General features: G+C 51.9%; 1 protein-coding gene across 1 annotated transcript in view; it reads right to left on the reverse strand.

The window, feature by feature from the left end:
- Positions 1-2,374: 2,374 nt before the first annotated feature.
- Positions 2,375-19,386, reverse strand: part of BMP7 (bone morphogenetic protein 7) — a 96,081-nt gene continuing 79,069 nt past the window's right edge. Inside the window, exons 4-7 of the mRNA XM_003904579.4 lie at positions 17,520-17,717; positions 8,561-8,637; positions 6,782-6,892; positions 2,375-4,721 (exon numbers count right to left, since the gene is read on the reverse strand). Coding sequence (XP_003904628.1) covers positions 4,572-4,721; positions 6,782-6,892; positions 8,561-8,637; positions 17,520-17,717 — 536 coding nt within the window. The 3' untranslated portion in view covers positions 2,375-4,571. The remainder of the gene's footprint in view (positions 4,722-6,781; positions 6,893-8,560; positions 8,638-17,519; positions 17,718-19,386) is intronic.

Consider the following 19,386-nt stretch of genomic DNA (forward strand, 5'->3'; position numbering starts at 1 on the left):
AAGAAAGAAAGAAAGAAGAAAGAAAAGAAAGAAAGAAAGAAAGAGAAAGAAAAGAAAGAAAGGAAGGAAGGAAGGAAAGAAAAAGAAAAAAGAAAGAAAGAAAGAGAAAGAAAGAAAGAAAAGAAAGAAAGAAAGAAAGAAAGAAAGAAAAAGAAAGAAAGAAAGAAAGAAAGAAAGAAAGAAAGAAAGAAAGAAAGAAAGAAAGAAAGAAAGGCATACAGAGGAGCGATGGAGAAGGCCATGTGCCATGTGTAGACAGAGGCAGAAATTGGGATGATGCAGTCACCAGCCCAGGAACACCTGGAGCCACTGGAGGCTGGAAGAGGCTGGGAAGGGTCCTCCCTGAGAGGCTCCAGAGGGAGCACAGCCCTGCTGACACCTGGGTTTTGCATGGCTGCCCTCCAGAGCCACAGGAACGAATCTGTGCTGTTTTAAGCACGATTTCTTATGGTAGCCCCAGAAAACTCACATGCTCAGTGTCTCCAAAAGATCTGAACAGAAGGCAGGACTCAAAACATGCCAGTGAGAATCCACTCTATAGATGGCCCCGGTGACCACTGCTAACCCTCCCAACCACCCAGCATGGTCCATACACTGTTGTCACCAGGCGATGGAGGAGAAGACAGAGGGAAAGGACTACTCATGTGCAGCATCCACAGTACAGCAGGCTGGCCACCAGCCCCACCCACCAGGGAAGCTAAAGCTCAGCATCAGTGCACACTGAGGAAGGCCCTCAGACAATTTGGAAGCAAGAGGGAGGCTGAGCCCTGAGCAATGGTCCAGCGACTCAGTCATCAGGGCCTGACACACAGGACTGGGGACGCACATTGGGAGGCTCAGAACTGCCAGCCAGGAATGCCCACATTTCTCCAGCAGCCCCGGAGATTCCAGCTCAGGAAAACCTGGGGTTGAGCCCAGGTTTTGAGGTTCAAATTTCAGTTCCAGTAACTATTAGCTGGGGGACTTTGAGTAAATTCCTTCACCTCTCTGTGCCTGACAGTGAGCGGGACTGAGAAGAGAGGCAACAAGAAAATGCTCCGAGGGGAAATGAGCAAGAGAGGTGGAAACCAGGAGGATGGAAGGTAAAGAAGAAAGGTAAGGCCATTTGTGGTGCTACAGCCACAGATGCACATGCCTGCAGGGACTGCCCAGGGGGCCAAACAGGAAAGTGGGACAGCGGTGACAAAATAATGTTTGTCCTTTCCAAAGTGCCCGGCTCTCCCAGGCTAGCCTCTAGTTTCCTGCTCTTAATAGGGACATTAGGGACATGGATGCACATAAATCGGCATCTACAATTTTAAAAACAGCAACTGACATTCACCCTTTTGTAAGAGAGGCGATAGGGAGCAGTGGAGACTGGGCACCAGCTGTCCCTCTGCAGCTACCCAGAGCGGCCACATATGTGTGGGGCGCAGAGTGGCCAGGCCTGCCGATTCTCAAGAGAAGCCAGATTTGGGGAGTCTTTCTTCACCAGCTTCTTCTGATACTCAAAAACATGTTGGCCATGAATGCACATTTTAACACACGGATAAACACCATGCCGGGGAGTCAGACCCATGTGGAGGCCACATCTGGACCTCCGGTGTGCGGCTCTGGTCTTCAGCCTGGAAAATAGAACAAACGCTAAACTGCTCGTCCGGACAATGGCAGGAGGGTCTGGAAATCACAAGGGTTGGACTTGTGAGGAGCAGCCGTTTTATTTCGGGCAATAGGGGAAGAATGGGCAGCCTGTCCAAGTATCAGGCTGGGATTCCAACAACAGACATCAGGTGACCTGAGTGTGCACTTCAAAGTGGAAAGGCGTCCAAAATGCTGCTCCACGCTACACGGCCGAGTGCTGCTCCATGCTCGGCGAGGCACCTTTGCCAGGCCTGCTGGGAGCCATCCACATCCACAGCCGCGCTCCAGCAGCTGCTCCCCACTGCCCCAATCATTTGCACTGGACAGTGTCAGCTCCGGGGCCGGCACTGCTTTAAAGTTTTGGGTGTGCACCTCCTGCCCTTTTTCTCTCTGTGCTGCCTCTATTTTATTGGGATGACTAAATCTTTCAACTATGTTAGCAGTAAACACAGCTAATTTACCCCCTGCCTCTTTGAAACAGCTGCTGACAGCTGCACTGTAATTCAATCAAGGACCTTTGTAGTGGAGCCTCTACCAAATTCACATGTGTTGTTTGGTTCCATCTCTCCTGCCCAGAGCCCCACACAGCTGCACCAAATATTGACGAGCGCCCACTTCCCCCCAAGGCCTGAATGCTAAACAGTGTGTTCACAGTGGAGGCGAAGGCAGGGAGCTCTCAGCAGTGTGAGAGAACTTCAGTGTTCAGAAACTGAGAGAAAAACACAACACACACAGACAGACATAGGCCAAAGAACCAGAACCAAACGTCTCCTTTTATTGCAAAGTCAAACCCTTTTTATTTTGTCTATTTATACAGAATTTTCACTAAAGACTGTTCGACGCAACAGCCATGAATACATTGGTCCAACCATTAATAAATAGTCTTAAATAAGAAAACAAACAGGTTGAAGGAAAGCAAGCTCGCCATCCTGAACGAGGGATTAAGGGGTGGGGGGTTCAAAAGAGCTTTGGATGGAAATAAATAATCTCTTTGCTTTGTAACAACTATTTACAGGTTTAAATGTACAAATGATGCTAACCAGAGGCTGGTTGGGTCAGTAAGTGGTGAGAAAACCTGCACCAAGAGGGATCACACAAAAAGCCCCAGCTCTGCCGGCAAATGAAACCAAACATAACAAAAAATACTCCTCCCCAGTGACTAGAGAGTGGAGGCTGCAGCCCAAGCTACTAAAGAAGAAAAACATCAAGGAAAATAAAAACAGAGCCCCGGTGTTTCCAGGAACCGTCTGAGTCAAGATGGAGAAACAGTCCCCCACAAGACCGGGTTCCACATGGCCACAGTCTCAGATCACCTTGCTTCCTTTACAGATGCGGAAAACGTTTGTAGACAGTGTAGCCCTCCCCCAGGCCTTGTGTTTGTGGCCGTAGGCTGACTGCGTACTATTTATGGGACTCACCAGCCAAGGCAAGGCGGGCTTACACCAAGAGCCATGTCAGAAATGCCACCTCCAAATCGGGACACTTGGTTAGGATGTTACCCTCAACAAGGCTTCTGTTTGCAATGTGAGTCCAGCACATCCTGCACCCATCAGACCTCCTATTATGCCATCTCCCCCTTACTTCAAGGAGCAAATTTGTTTGCAGAGACTTCTGATCAGGGTCTGCAAATGAAGAGACAGCCACGGGTACCCTTGCCAGGGCCCAGCCTTGGAATGCCGCTGCAGACAAAGACCAGAGGGTCCACTGGGAGGATGTGCAGTACCCCTGCTCACCCCACTCCCGTGGAGAACTAGGCTTCATTTTTTTTTTCTTTTGAGATGGAGTCTCACTTTGTCACCCAAGCTGGAGTGCAGTGGGGTGATCTCGGCTCACTGCAACCTCCGCCTCCTGGGTTCAAGCGATTCTCCTGCCTCAGCCTCCAGAGTAGCTGGGATTACAGGTGCGTGCCACCATGCCCAGCTAATTTTTGTATTTTTAGTAGAGATGGGGTTTCACCATGTTGGCCAGGCTGGTCTCGAACTCCTGGCCTCAAATGATCCGCCCATCTCAGCCTCCCAAAGTGCTGGGATTACAGGCGTGAGCCACCGCGCCTGGCCCATTGGTGCTTTTTAACAACAGGGTCGAGTTGCAAGTTCCATCCTACTTGCTGTCCTTGTACCCTCTGCAATTTCACATGGATTTACTACCACTGGGGCGAGCTGAAAAGCCAATTCCAAATGTCTGCGGGTGTTTCACACACCTAGTTTCATTTCTGCCACTGCAAATCCAGCTGAACAACAGAACATATTTTTCCTCCAAAGGTCAACACACAACCCTCCTCCGAGCAGACATTTGCTCTTTCCCCTCCCACTAGATCTTGGATTTGGGCAAACCTTGGTAAACACTGGACCTCTGCAAGCCTCAGAATGAAACCTGTAGGGAATGGAGAGGGACCTCCCCGCCCTCCACATGACACAGCTTCTGTTTATGCATCAGGATAAACTGAGAAATGGGGATAAATTGTTTAGGAAAATATATCTGTAACATCCTAACCATTTTCATTCATGCGTTTTATTGTGACATTTATTACAGGAACTTCCGGGTCAATTTTCCTTTCGCACAGACACCAATGTGCCCACCCCTTGCCACGCCCCCTTCCTCCCACGGCTGGGTGGCCTGGCTGGCGGGCCCTCATAATTACCTCTGGAAACGAGTCCGTGCATGGCTGAGACTTCCCAGCCAATGACCTGGCCCGGCCATTTTTCTTTATGCGTGTTTTTTTTTTCCCTGCTAGGTTTTGCCTGTACAGCTTGTAGGATCTTGTTCATTGGATGAAAAATTGATCAAAAGCCATATGCTGCTCACGTTTCCTAATACTCTTGCACCTTTAAAGTTGGGGATAGGGAAGGAGAGGTCTCACAAAAGGCAGTTGATCTGCTGGTTCCTGGCCAAGGCGAGCAATGGAGGATCCAGAAAAACTTGGCCCCAAAGGGTCTGAATTCCCGGAGGGGCTAGTGGCAGCCACAGGCCCGAACCACCATGTTTCTGTATTTCTTCAGGATGACGTTGGAGCTGTCATCGAAGTAGAGGACGGAGATGGCATTGAGCTGTGTGGGCGCACAGCAGGGCTTGGGCACCGTTTCCGGGTTGATGAAGTGGACCTGAAACACACACCAAAACATGGGCAATGGTGAGAAGCGGTGAGTCCTTCTAACTGGCCTCCACGTTTCTATAAAGAAACATCCTGTCTGGGCATAATAAATGACCGCAGGTGACACTCCCCAAGCCAAGCACTCCCTGTTCTAAGCACTTTACCTGGACAACTCAGTTCTGGGATTGCCCCTGTTTTGCAGACAAGCGAACCAAAGCATAGAGGTTTTCACACTGTGCAGTTGAGAAGGAAGGGGCCAGATCCGACATTCAGGACCAGGTAATTCTCTGTTGGGGAACTGCCCTGTGCACTGCAGAATGCTGAATAGTGCCCCTGACTTGGAGCCACCAGAAGTGCTCCATCTTGCTCATGGGCTTCTCTGTACCTTACAGAGGATGTGGGCCAGGGACACACAAACTCTAATGCCTATGGGTGCCACATGAGTGCCACTGATGAGCAAAGTAGACCAAGGGTAAGACAATAGGGAATAGTGGGGACTAAGGCAAACTAAGGGAAGAGGCCGCCACTCAACCTAAGCTGACGGCAGCCGACCGAGCTCAGTAAATTAGCAGATCTGCCACGTGTCCAAGATAGGCCAGAGATTCCACTGTCCTGTTGTTTTTAATGTGAAACTTCTGAGTTTCCAGCAACTGCAGGTGCCAGGCAAGAGCATCAATGACTGGCACTCTGTTCCCAGCGTCCAGGCTGTGACCGCTGACACAGGCTAGCATGCTTTTTACACATTTTATGATGGACAATTTCAAACTCTTACACATCCATACCCTTCCCTACCTGCTCCACCTTGAATGATTTTAAAGTAAATTCCAGCCATCAGCTCATTTCCTCTGGAAGCATTTCATCAGAACTCTCTAGAAGACAGTTGTCCCCTTTTAAAAATGACCACAATTGCATCATTTCACAGTCCCTGGAGAATTCACTTTGATCCTGCAGATCTCTGGTGAAATACTGATGGAAGTAGGTGCACACAGGACGATGGCACTCCTGTTCCATGGGCCATGAAGGCAGTGGTGTCCCCTGGCGGCTGGGGAGACATGCCTGGCACCTTCCAGGGGATACTGGCACAGCATAGCACATCCAGACCAAGGAACACGTCCTTTCCAGCCTAAGGACCTTCAATCCCAAGTAGGGCTTTGGAGTTTACAATTGAGGAGGGGAGAGAGGGCTTTGGAAAATCAATGCTTAAAAAAGCAAACAAAGAAACAAAAACCCTTACCCTCAAAGAGCAGAACCAAATGAAAGGGATAGATGAGATTTTTCTCCAGGATTTAACACACAGGACAGGGGCAAGAAAAGGAGGCAGATTACTAAATGAAAGGAGGGAGTAGTCCCAGTAGTGAGCTCTCTGTCACTAGAAGCATTCAAGGCAGGGTGGATGATCAGTTGGCGGGAAAGGTTCAGATGATGTTCATGGCAGGGAGCTACATAACCAAGGTCCTTGAACCTTGGATTCTAAGCAAAAGAACACAATCCCTATAGCTCTTATCACTATGGTTGCTGTTGGCAGAGCAGGAATAACATCTGCTGAGTGTCGCCATGTGCTGGGCACGTTCATCTCATTATCACACAGAATCTTCCCAGTGACCCCACTGAAATTTTACTCGAAATGGCCCCGTGGGTCCCCACTCATCTCTCCATCCCATTATTCTGCTGGCCAGCTTCTGATCAGTCTGCCCCTCGCTGAAATTTCTCATCTGTTTACCTGTTTCCTCTACAGGAAAATGAAGCAGGGCCCAGTGCCCTGTTAGGCACAGTAACCAGCACCCACAATACTACAAGCATCCTCAAAGGAGCCCATAAAACTTTCAGTTACTTTTAAAATTGGGAGAAATAAATGTACTTCAGGGTCAGATTATACTCCTCTTTATACCAAACCAGTCATAAAATACAACTTTTGCTTCTTTTTTTTTAATGGGGCAAGGAGCCCCTGAAGGTCATGACATGGCAATGGGCTGACATCTACTCAGGCCCCAGCTTGGAGGCAGCAGGATCTGGGGGCCCCGCAGCCTGCCCGGCCCAGGTAACCACACCCCAAGATAGCGTGACACCCACCAGTGTCTGCACGATGGCGTGGTTGGTGGCATTCATGTAGGAGTTCAGAGGGAAGGCACACTCCCCCTCACAGTAGTAGGCGGCGTAGCCTTCAGGCGCGATGATCCAGTCCTGCAGAGGAGAAGAGAGTGTGGGAAACCATGCGGAAGGCCTGAGCCACATCATCCCAACCCCCATGCTGGCCAGAAGCCACCACGCCAGGCTCACGACCTGAGAATGAAGGCTCAGACCATGCCTTCTGAGCAGCAGGGGGCCCGGCAGCGGCAGGAAACATGGGTGGCCTCTCATGGTCCCACAAGAATGGAAAGGAGGACCATTCTATAGTCTTGGCCTACAGTCCAAGCTACTTGGGAGACTGAGTGGGAAGACAGCTCAAAGCTGCAGTGAGCTATGATCACACCACTGCACCCCAGCCTGGGTGACAGAGCAAGACCCCATTTCTAAAAAAAAAAAAAAAACCCATAAAATAAACATGAAGGAAAGCCCCACAGAGCTTGGCTGATCGTAAAATGGACATTCATGGCTGTGTCTTCTGGACAGAAGGTGGCACAGCAAGGAGGCCCTGGTGTGAGGCAGTCATCAGCTCTACCCGCCACTAGGTGGTCATACTCTGGCAGTTCACCTTAAACCAACCTCCATGCCTTGGTGTGCCCACCTGCCAGAGAGGCTAATAACTCCTAATGGCGTCACCCATGCTGGCTCAGGATGAGAATTCAGTGACAGTGTAGACAGGTCTGTACATTGGTCAGGAAGGGATCCATGTGCCATACCTGCCTCTAGGGTCTGGGTGGCGCAGAAACGTTGCCCAATAATCAATACACTCCTTGGTGAGGCTTAAGCGCATGGAATCTTCCAGCAGGGGCCCCTGGAGTTTGGGTTCTGTCCCAGCAGCGGGTGGATGTGGTCATCAGTCCCGAGGGCAGGCTCACAGGAGGGCTCAGAGCTGGCTGTGTGTGTGCACGCCCTGAGTGTGTCTGGGCATAATCCCCAGGGAAGATTCTGGACTCTCCCACTGAACTACAAGCTCCCTGAGGGTAGAATACCACCACTTGCCCTGATGACCTCATGACAATACCCTCTCCAGGGATATTTGAGCCCCACGGGGCAGATACATTGCAATGTTCAGTGCTGCATCTCCGATCCGGTACCAGAACAGGGCCCAGAATGCTGCAGATGCTGCACGATTGCTGAATGAGAATCACACCAGAGCTCACAGGCGACACATGGTGGATCAGATGACCTTCACTCCTCTCCTAGGATTCATCCCCTGCCTTTTGCCTCACTCCATGCAGATGGCTCCAGAGGGGGCAGCCATGTGCCAGTAACATGACCACATCCCTAAGACAGTTGACTGGTCCAGGAACAATGGCCTGAACCAAGTTGGGCAGATCCATCCCTCCCGTGGGAATGGGAATGGGATGAGGACAGAGGGCAGAGGGGGAGATGGCTCCCCAGGTATCTGGATTCAAATACACAGCCCGGCATCATCTTGAGAAGCAGCCAGCCGACAGATGGGAATGAGGTGCATGCAGAGAATGGGGTTCAGAGTTCAAAGTGTTTGGGTTCCTGGTTCGAGTTCAAGTCTCAAACACATTTCTGCTCTTGGACTTCATGAGGCCTCCCTGTATCCTTAGCCCAAGTCCCCTTCTGCAGCGAGGCCACTTGATACTGTAGTCTTAACTGGCAGAGATGAGAAACAGGACGGAGCACAGACCCGCTGCCTCGTGGGAGCCCACGCCAGAGGCCCCATGCCCAAGACAGACCCAGCCAGCCCCTTACCTGCCAGCCCAGGTCTCGGAAGCTGACATACAGCTCATGCTTCTTACAGGCCTGCCTCTGGTCACTGCTGCTGTTCTCTGCGTTGACAAGGAAGTGAAGAAGCAGAGCCCAGTGAGGAGAAAGAAACACACACACATCAAAAGTTCTCTCCATCTTAGGTGGTGATGTGAACAGCAACCAAGCACAGATGGCTGAGGGGTAAATTTCCTGATTCAAAAGCCAGTTCAAGGGTCTAACTGCCTTAATACTCATTTCTACCCCCAGCAAATGCCCTACTAAGGGAGGTGCCAATGCCCCCATTCCTCTCTCACGCAGTCTTATCCCATAATACTTTCTGGATCCTTCTGCGGACACTGGTTTCTTTTATACACGTGTGTTGTTTAAATGCTGACATCTGCCTGGATTCCATAAGGGACTCAAACCCCATCCACCTCCCACAGTGCCACTGCAGGGGCCCTGCTCAAAGAGATCTGCTTATGAACGACCTCGACGTGTGAGGCCCCAACACACTCATCCCTCTGCAGGGGCAAGAGGATGCGGGGACAAGGCCTGGGACAAGCCCCCATCACCACCACCAGCAATAAGCAATGAGACAGCAAAGAGTCAAAACCTGATGACCTTTCAGAGAAAAACACTCCTGAGGTTTCTTTGAGCAGTGAAAATTACACACTGGGATTTTCCAGAACTATGTAAGTTTGTAAGCATTTGGGTCAGGGCCTGAGCACTTGTAAACACTGCAGAAGTTTCTGTCTGTCTGTCTCTCTCTCTCACACACACTGCAACCTTCCTTCCACCCCACGGCAGAGAGATTGCTTTTTTCTTAGTCATGACCTGTCTTTCTTCCACCTACAACTTCCCAGGGGCTCTCTGTCATACTCAGAGCAGGGCCCAGTGTGCTCTGACAACTGATTGATCAAACACCAAGCTCACTCCCACCGCAGGGCCTTTGCGTGTGCCATTTCCTTGACCTGCAATGCCCCTTCCTGCAGTCTTTGTTGTGTCTGGCTCAAGCCTTGGTTCCAATGTCACCTCCTCAAAGAGGTTTTGTAGAGTCACTATTGGATCCCCAAAGCTAAGCTCATCAGTGCACATCCTGTCCAGGAGGCAGGAAGTGGTTCAGGGAAGGGCAAGTGACCCGGCACAAACTAAAAGAGATCGGGACTTCCGGAAACAGTCCCCCCGTTCCTAAGACAGACCCATGGGGAGACATTCATTCTCTTCCTCCTCCTGCCAGGCAGCAAAAAATAATGAAGCTCCCCTGGCTGTCCCCATGGCCAACTGCAGCTGTGGCCTTGAGAGGAAGCAGCACTGAAGATGGTGGGGTGGGGGCAGAAGGAGCTGGGGCTCGGAGGACACTGTTGAGCTCCTGGATCCACCAACCCTAATGTCCACCCAACCTCGGCTCTGTGGGCTGATGAATTTTGTACTGGTTGAAGCGCGTTTGACTTGGGTTTCTGATATCTGCAGCCAACCCTCAACCCATCCCAACTGGCCGCCCTATGAAGGCTCATCCCACATAGAAAATGGTGGTCAGTTTGAGCTCAGGTGTCACCCTTAGAGGTGTAGACCCTGGAGCACAGTCAGCCTCTGAGTGGAGTCTAACCTGTGAGTCAAGACCAGGCCCTGCAGACTGCTCCAGCTATGGAGTCCAACCCCAGCTCTCCTAGATCTTGGACTCCTGGTTTGCAAAATGAAGAGAGCTCCTATACCTCCTGGGGTAACCTTGAGTGTTCATGTCAGTTTCATATTTTATTCTTCTTCTAGCCCACTTGTTAGGGAAATTTAAAACTACACACACTCTTCATTCACACACACACACCTGTTAACTATTTGAATGCATGGCTGTTTCCTCCACACCCACTACATGCCCAACATGCCATTAGGGTATATATCAAAGAGTGGAACATCACTCAATTTTTGACTTTTCTCTGATTCACGAGAATTCTATCTGCATGATTTCTAGGATAATGAGAAATGGTAAGATAAGAAGGGCATTGCTGAACTCCCTTCCCTGAGCCTCACTTTCCTCATCTGTAAAATGGGTGGGACAGGAGTGGTGCAGTAAGCTAGCCTCCCATGGACCACACACTGCAAATTAGGACACCTCCTCAGACACAGACTGACATTCTGTTGGTCCTGGAAACCTTCAGTGTGTAGCCGCCTTAGCTACCCCATGACTGAGAACAATTCTGGAATGAAATGGGCTAGAGACAGCGAGCGAGAGTGGAAAGCAGAAAGGAGGAGAAAGAAGAGTGTTGAGGAGGAAGGAGGCAGGAGAGGGGAGAACAGCATGGAGAGTACACGAGTCGGGAACCTGCCTCCAAGGCTCAGGCTGAGACAGGAGCACCCTGCTCCCTGCTGGGGACTGAAAAGCAGGTTGCTTTTGTTTTCATCAGCAATTTTTTTTTTTTTTTTGAGACAGACTCTTGCTCTGTTGACCAGGCTGGAGTACAGTGGTGCAATCTTGGCTCACTGCAACCTCTGCCTCCTGGGTTCAAGCGATTCTCCTGCCTCAGCCTCCCAAGTAGCTGGGACTATACGCACTCATCACCATGCCCGGCTAATTTTTGTATATTTAGTAGAGATGGGGTTTCACCATGTTGGCCAGGCTGGTCACAAACTCCTGACCTCAGGTGATCCGCCCGCCTTGGCCTCCAAAATGCCATTTTTGAATGTATCTATTTATATAGATATAAAATTTATCTACAGTTCAGAAAAGCAATGTGGAAAGATATGCACACCAATGAGGAAATTACATTTAATTGATTATAACCGAATCACGTGTGTTTAGACCTGGTCCTGAGGACACACTCGAGACTCTCTGCGAAGTGACCTCTGTGAAGGCTGGGGCGGGGCAGGTGGCCTCCAGGCTGTGAGGTGGGAGCGCTTGCCCTGGGTGCCCTGCCCTCACGGCCTGCATGCCTGGTGGAGTCATTCATTCAGCCATTGCTAGGGGCTGCTTCCTAGTGTACAGGCATGAGATGAGTCCCGGGTGTAAGACAGCAAAGGCCTGCCACTCAGGGGCTTTTCCAGAACGAGAGGCGGGTCATAGGTAAGTGAGTGCACATGACTTACATGGAGATGAGGGCTACAGAGGAAGACAAGGCAGGAGAGCTGCAGCGAGTGGGCATGCTGCAGGGGGTGCCGGCAGGCGCTCTTCTGAGGAGGTGACGTGTGGATAAGAACCAAAAGGAAGTGAGATAGGAGGGTGGGGAGGCATCCAAGGGCGAGGCATTCCTGGATGAGGATGCCGAGCAGCGGGGACGAGGCGCCCTCCATGCCTGAGGCCGCTGGAGCAGCATCGGACAGAGGATCGGAAGCAGGCACTGAGTCCCACAAGGAATGAGAAAGCTGGGGCCTGGGTCAGCAGACTGCGTGGGCAGAGGGAAGATCAGCGTGGCTGGAACCAGCCCCCAAGGCTCAATGCTGCAAGGGGGTGCTCAGAGTGGATGGAGGCAGCCAGGGGGAGCCCGGAGGCCCCTAGTCCCCACCCTCAGTGGGGGAGTAGCAGGGCTGGGAGAGAGAGAACCAGCTCTGGGGCAGCAGAGACCTCCCCAGGGCCAGGGTGTCCTCAACATGAGAAGGTCAAGGTCAAGGAACCATCAGGGAAGAGCCCAAACAGCTGGACTTTACAGCCTGCCCTTGAGAACACACAGACGCCAAGCAGAAACCTAAGATGGCCTTTGTGGCTGCAGCAATGCCCAGGGCCACAGGTAGCCACGTCCCTCCACGACTCTCCTCCCTCTTCCCTATGGAGAGGCAGAAGGCAGGGCAGAGGAGAAGGAACATCCCCTCAGCTCAAGGAAGTGTCGGGTGAAGCTGCTAGCTGGAGCCAGGGACATTGCTGACTCCTTGGTGTCCTGAGTCAAGGAGGATTCTGAAGCTGCGTGCAGGTTCCCTCAGAAGGAAGTCCCATGATCTATTAGCAATGTCTGTCATGAGCACAGGAGGGGCCATGATCTATTAGCAATGTCTGTCATGAGCACAGGAGGGGCAAGGAGTGGCCTGAGTGCTACTTTCCCCAACCCTGTCTTAAAACAAAGCCACGACATTTGGCATAACTTAGTTCAAACCCAAGGCCAAACAGACCAAGGCTGAGCACAGCTCATGAAGCTAGTTGTGGTGTGCGAGTGAGGCGTGGGCACTGGCCCTGCCACCAAGAATCCCAGACCCTGCTCTGTACTTCCAGGGCTCTTTGATGATGGCTGTCCCAGCAGAAAGTGGCCGGAGCTCCGGTGTATCCTTAGGACTTATTAGCAGGAAAGCAAGGAAAGGAAACAAAAGAGAGACTCCCAGCTCCCCTGTCCCTCCAAGCCTGCCCCACCCACCCCAAAGCAACAGAACGTGAGCAGGAGACAGCCCAGATGCCAGCACCGTGGATTCATCCACCTCCTCAACCCCCTGCCTGGGCCACAGACAAGTCTGGACTGGTGCTCAGGCTCAGCTCCCGCCCCCACGGGTCACCTGGTAAAGGCGGCTGCTTACCAGGGAGCTGGGTCCAAACGTGGGTGGGGAGAAGGAAGTGCAGGGACCCAGTTTCTCAACCCCAAACTGCACCATCTGAAGAGCACGTGAAGCCCCGGGGAAGGGGGCTGGTGGGCAGGAAAGCCAGCTCCGTGTGGGGTAGCGTGCCAGAGCATGTGCCCCCGCTCCGGCACACACAAGGCTGCCGAGATTCAACTTGTGTGGCCCCACGGCAGGGCTCCAGCCCATCACGGGGGTGGGGGGGCAGAGGGGAACGAGCGATTCAAAGGGGCAGGCACACAGGCACACATACTCACACTCACACTCAGGGACTCTGGCCTAAGCCTAGGGTGGGGCCGGGCCTCGGTATTTTTTATTTTTACTTTTTTCTTAACTTCCAGGCAGGTTTTAGAAGAACTTCAAACAGGGCCACGAGCGATCCGCGGGAAGGAGGCAGGTTCCCAGCAATGACTTTCTGCCACGGGAAACAGTGAGAGCCCCGTCCTGGGAGCTGTGTAAATGGAGACTTGGTGGGGCTTTGATGAGGAGGTGGTGGGGAAAATCAGATTGAATTCTAAACCTGCGAGGCCTAGTTCCTCTCCCCCTCGTTACCCAGGTGCGTGCACCCGATGGAGCTCCAAGACACGGAAGTCTTCGCCGGGATGGAGTTTGCTGCACTTCCTGCCTGGATGAGCTGTAAAAATCCTCTAGGGAGTCTCCAGGCTCCGAGCATCCCCTCGGCACCTACCCTGTTCCTCACCTTTCTTAGAGCAGCCAGAATGATCTTATCACCTGCACCGCACACCCCAGCTTGAATCTCTGCAAAGACTTCTGAACATGCTTGGCATGAAGTTCAAATTCAAGGCTCTCAAGAGAAGGCCTGACTCACCACCCTCGCTCCCCTCCCCTGCTTCAGCCCCCACAGCCTCCTCCCCCCTCCCCAAAGCTTCCAGGAAACCCCACAGCACAGGCCTCTGCCCCTGCAGGTCTCACAGCCCAGAGCAACCTCTCCGGACCAGCCTGGCCTCATGGGCACCCACTGGGCCCAGAGCTCTCAGCTCACTCACCACAAAATCTTGTCTGCACCCCTCGGGATGGGCTGGGTTCCCTGGGCACCACCCTGACTCTGGGCCTGTTACTATGTATGGATGTGAATGGCAACCTCCTCCTTCCTGTCCTAAATTAACACCCCTAAGGGCAGCCTTTGTGTGGGTGTTCAGCATTGAACCCCAGCCTTCAAGAGTCCAGCATAAAAGAGGCTTTAAATACAAATGAAGAAATTCAGTTGGTTTTTGATTTGGGAGACCACAGACCCCTTTGAGACACCTGGAAAAATGGATCCACCTGCCAGAAAAGAAAATACACAGAATCCCTACACGCACTCTGGGCCACAGAGACGCACTGAGGTCCATCTGGGGGCCCCAGGACATCTGCCAGGGGTCAGGAAGCCGTGTCTGAAAAAGGCCACCAACCCTGCTGACCTGCCTTCTTCCTTGAAAAATAAAATGAACATAAATTTCAAGCTAGGCTAGGTGAGGAGGAAGAAGCTATTGGCACTAGAGGGTTAGTTTGGGGGTGGGGCTGCTGCTGTCCTCTCACCAGGACCTTTCTCGATAGCCTCCTGCTCCCCTTGGGTGCTTCCTGGGACCAACCGCAGGCCCCAGAGCTGATAAGCAGATAATAGCTTCCCACATAGTGGCAGGGCAGGTTTGCACCTCAGACCTTTTTCTGCCTTGTGATCAACCTGGAGCCAAGAAGGCTGCAACTCCTCCTGAGCCGGCCCCCAGACGGCTGTGTCCCAGCTCCTTAGCAGGATGAGAGAAGCACTCTGAGGAGGCCGGGAGCACTAACTTGCCTGTAATCTCAGTACTTTGGGAGGCAAAAGTGGGAGGATAGCTTGAGCCTAAGAGCTCCAGACCAGCCTAGGCAATAGAGGGAGGCCCCGTCTCTACAAAAAATAGCCAGCTGTGGTGGCATCCATCTATAGTCCCAACCACCCGGGAGGCTCAGGGGGGAGGACTGCTCGAGCCCAGGAGGTCAAGACTGCAGTAAGCCATGCTCACACCACTGCACTCCAGCCTGGGCAATGACGCAAGACCCTGTCTCTAAAAAAAAAAAAAGAAAAGAAAGAAAGAGAAAGAAAATCACTTTGCCAACAAAGATGTATTCTTTCCTATCACTGCTTTAACAAATTACCAAACAAATTATCAAAACAATACAAACGGATGATAGCTCTGTGGCTCTGAAGTCCAACACCAGTCTCAGCAGGTAAATGCAAGTGTAGGCAAGATGGGTTCCTTCTGGGGGCTCTAGGGGAGGATCCCTTCCTTGCCTTGTGCAGCTTCTCCAGGCCACCCGCATCACAGGGCTGGTGGCCCCGCTCATCTCCACCCCTCTGTCCTCTGTGCTCACATGGCTCCAACCACAGCTCGCAAAGGCTCTCTCCTATAAGGACTGATAGGGCCACCCTGCTACACAGAGCCCGCGTATTGGAAGGCCAGCTGATTAGCACCTGTGATTCCAAGGGCAGCCTTAACTCCCCTTCGCCCTGGAGGGTGACACGTTCACGGGTTCCAGAGATTAAGACACTGGCATCTTGGAGAGGCTGTTGCCCTGCTCATTGCAAATGGCTTCCTGAAGAGCCAGAGAAACAGCACCCCCAGGCAGCAGCTCCCCTGGCCGGCGGGATGGGACTGGGGATAGGGAGCAAACTGGGTTCCTTGGATCTGGGGGTGGGTGTCACCCCTCCAGTCCACTGGAAAATGGTTTGTTGTGAGGTTCATTGATTCGAAGCTTTGGTTTTGGTCTGGGAGGAGTCCAGATGCATCTTCTGGCAGACTTGACACTGCATGTGGTGGGGCCTGAGCCAGGCAAGGGGTGTGGGAGGGCTGTCCACAGACGCCCACAGTGCCAGCAGGGCTGGTCCAGGCCAGCCCGCCCCCAAAGCCCAAAACCAGAATGCACCTTCTTGGGACCCCAGCACCCGCAGGCCACCACAGGCTGTCAATGTCGGTTCCCCAATCAGCCTATGGGGAAAGGGATTGCACCCCAGCCACAGCCCCAGTGCCCGGGACAAAACCAGGCTCCTGTGGGGGCCCCACAAATGCCTGGTGACTTGTCAGAAAGCACTCAGTGGGATTGCTGGGGACACTGAAGCTCATCCAGGCCAGGCAGATGGCCCTGGCAACGTCCAACAGGAAAGAGGGCCTGGGGCAAGGCACAACCCAGACCCCAGAGACCCAATCCCAGGGCTGCCACTTACCTACACCATGCCCTTAGACAAACCACTTACCCTCTTCCAGCCTCAGTTTTCCTCTCTGTGAAGTGGGAGGCCATCTACCTCAGAGCCTCAAGAACCACACAACATGATGGGCTAAACGCTGTCTGCTCTAGAGGACCTGCAGAGTGCGACCCCCTGGAAGTCTCCTTCGCACAATGCGTTAACTTTACTTATATTTACTGTTAATGTTTGATTTGCTTGCAATGAAAACATTAGCTTTAATTTTTAAAAAATTTATTGTAAAGAAACATTTCAAACAAACTGAAAAGTATTGCAAATCATATATTCTTTTTTTTTGAGACAGAGTCTCGCTCTGTCGCCCAGGCTGGAGTGCAGTGGCACGATCTTGGCTCACTGCATGCTCCGCCTCCTAGGTTCATGCCATTCTCCTGCCTCAGACTCCTGAGTAGCACAAATCATATATTCTTTAAACACCTACCACCTGGCCGGGTGCAGTGGCTCACACCTATAATCCCAGCACTTTGGGAGGCCAAGGCAGGTGGATCACTTGAGGTCAGGAGTTTGAGACCAGCCTGGCCAACATGGTGAAACCCTGTCTCTACTAAAAAAATACAAAAATTAGCTGGACACAGTGGCGCACACCCATAGTCCCAGCTACTCGGGAGGCTGAGACTGGAGAATCACTTGAACCTGGGAGGCAGAAGTTGCAGTAAGCTGAGATCGCACCACTGCACTCCAGCCTGGGTGACAGAGTAAGACTTTGTCTCAAAAAACAAAAAACCATATATATATATACACACACACATACAAATATACATATATACATATATATTTATCAAGTATTAAAGTTTGCCATGAATTTAAAATATGTTTCATTTTATGAAATAAAGAAACAGCAAATTCTACCTCCCCATTTCTTCCTCCCCCTCCTTCCATGGGGTAAGCTCCCCGGGGGTCTTCCCATCCATGTTTCAGAGTCTTCCTTCATCTCTGTGTAGCTGCAAGCGCTGCCATTGTTCTGTCTATTTAAATATCTACACGCTTGGCATTGTATTATACTAATGTTTTGCAACTTGCATTTTTAAGCTAGTTTATTACTTTTACAGAATTAAGATGCTCTGTGTAGGGAAGGATTTTCTTCCTGAGCCATCTGGCGAGCACCTGAATGGATTCTGAGTCAGTCCCCTGCTGGGTCCTGCTGGGGCCCTGCTGGGTTCCTGTGGTGAGTCTGTGATCCCCCCTACCTGGGCGTACCTGCCACATTGGCCATCCGCAGGGCTTCCTGGTTCTTGGGCGTCTTGGAGCGGTTCTGGCTGCGCTGTTTGCTCCCCGTGGACCGGATGCTGCGGAAGTGGACCTCCGTGGCCTTGAAGAAAGCCACCATGAAGGGCTGCTTATTCTGGGGCCCGTGCCGCCCAATCAGGCCCGCCAACTTGGGGTTGATGCTCTGCCCTGGACAGGAAGCAGCCAAGTGCACAGAAGAGTAGTTACAGGAGGGCCACGAGCGGGACAGGGCTGCAGAGACGCTACGCCTCCCGGTTCATTCATGAACTCTTTATTCCTCCATCCAGCAAGTATTTATTGAGTACTCACTCTAGGCCAGGTACTGTTTAAGGAACTTGGAACACAACTGCGAGAGCAGCCAAGAAAACGTCCTGTTCTCTGGGTTTCCATGCAAGTGGGGAAGGCAGGCAGGAAATATAAGGGGTGGGGAACCAGGCTGAGGGCTGCGGAAGGTGGCAAGCTAGCGAACCCCGTAAGTGCCACTCACATTCCATTGGCCAAAGCAGGTCATGGTATCTGCCTAATATCAGGGAGTTGGGGGGCAATCTTGCTCTGTGCCAGGGAAGGTGGGAGCAACTGCAAACAACCCTAATGACTACAGGGGCCATCTCAGTAGAGATCTGGGTAACAGTGAGTGAGGGGGCTCAGTGGATGTTTGGGAAGAGTGTATTCCAGGCAGAGGGAACTGCAGAGGTGAATGTATGGGGGCGGGAGTGAGGAGGGTGTGTTCAAGGGGCAGGGGTGAGTAGCAGGGACAACTGGGAGGGGCAGAAGGGGCACGAGTCAGGTTGGGTCCTATGGGCAACACGAGCACCTGCCTCAGCCCAGTGTCCTGCGTGGCTGGTGTCCCCTAAAATTCACACCCATGAGCACCTGCCTCAGCCCAGTGTCCTGCATTGCTGGTGTCCCCTAAAATTCACACCCACGAGCACCTGCCTCAGCCCAGTGTCCTGCATTGCTGGTGTCCCCTAAAATTCACACCTACACAGAACCTCAGGATGTGACCTCATTTGGAAGCATGGTCTTTGCAGATGTGCTGTGGTCAATTAAAATAAGCTCATACTGGATTAGGATGAGCGTTAATCCAGTGACTAGTGTCCCCATAAGAAGGCCACATAAAGACACAGATGCAAACAGCCCGGGGAAGACAGAGGCCATGAAGCACCAAAGATTGCCAGGAGCCACTGAAGCTGGAAGAGGCAAGGAGGGATTCCTCCCTAGAGCCTTTGTAAGAGGACAACCCTGTGGCACCTTGACTTTGGACTTCTAGCCTCCAGACTGTGAGAGAATAAAGCCCTGTTGTTTCAAGCCACCCAGTGAGTGGAACTTCACATCCAGGGCCCTGGTTAGGACACCAAGGCACTCTGCAAGAAGTGAGAACCACTAGGGTAGGACTTTCAGTGGTTTTCATAAGGTCACTCAGGCTGCCCCTGGAGACCCGACTGCAGGGGTCAACCTGGAAGCAGGGAGACCAAGTGGAGGCAACAGAATGGTTCAGGTCAGAGGTGACGTGAGACTGGACCGAGGGTGGTGGGGAGGGAGGCTGGTGAGAAATGGCCAGATCCTCAAGAGTTCATTTTTAAAATCCACCTTTAGAATTTATTTTGGTTTTAACTTTTTGCTGTGAAATGATTACAGATTCACAGGAAGTTGAAAGACGATGTACAGGGAGGTCCCAAGTGCCCTTCATCCAGTTTCCCCCAAAGGTGACGTCTCAAATAACGAGAACACAGCCTCCAAACCAGGAAAGTGGCAGATTTAGGACTGAATTTGGGGAGGGATTATAAAAGGTGTGAGATAAAGGGGAGTCTCATGAGACTGGCATGCTCTTGGCCCA

The sequence above is a fragment of the Papio anubis genome, chromosome 16 (assembly GCF_008728515.1).
Source record: "Papio anubis isolate 15944 chromosome 16, Panubis1.0, whole genome shotgun sequence".
Lineage (NCBI taxonomy): Eukaryota > Metazoa > Chordata > Mammalia > Primates > Cercopithecidae > Papio > Papio anubis.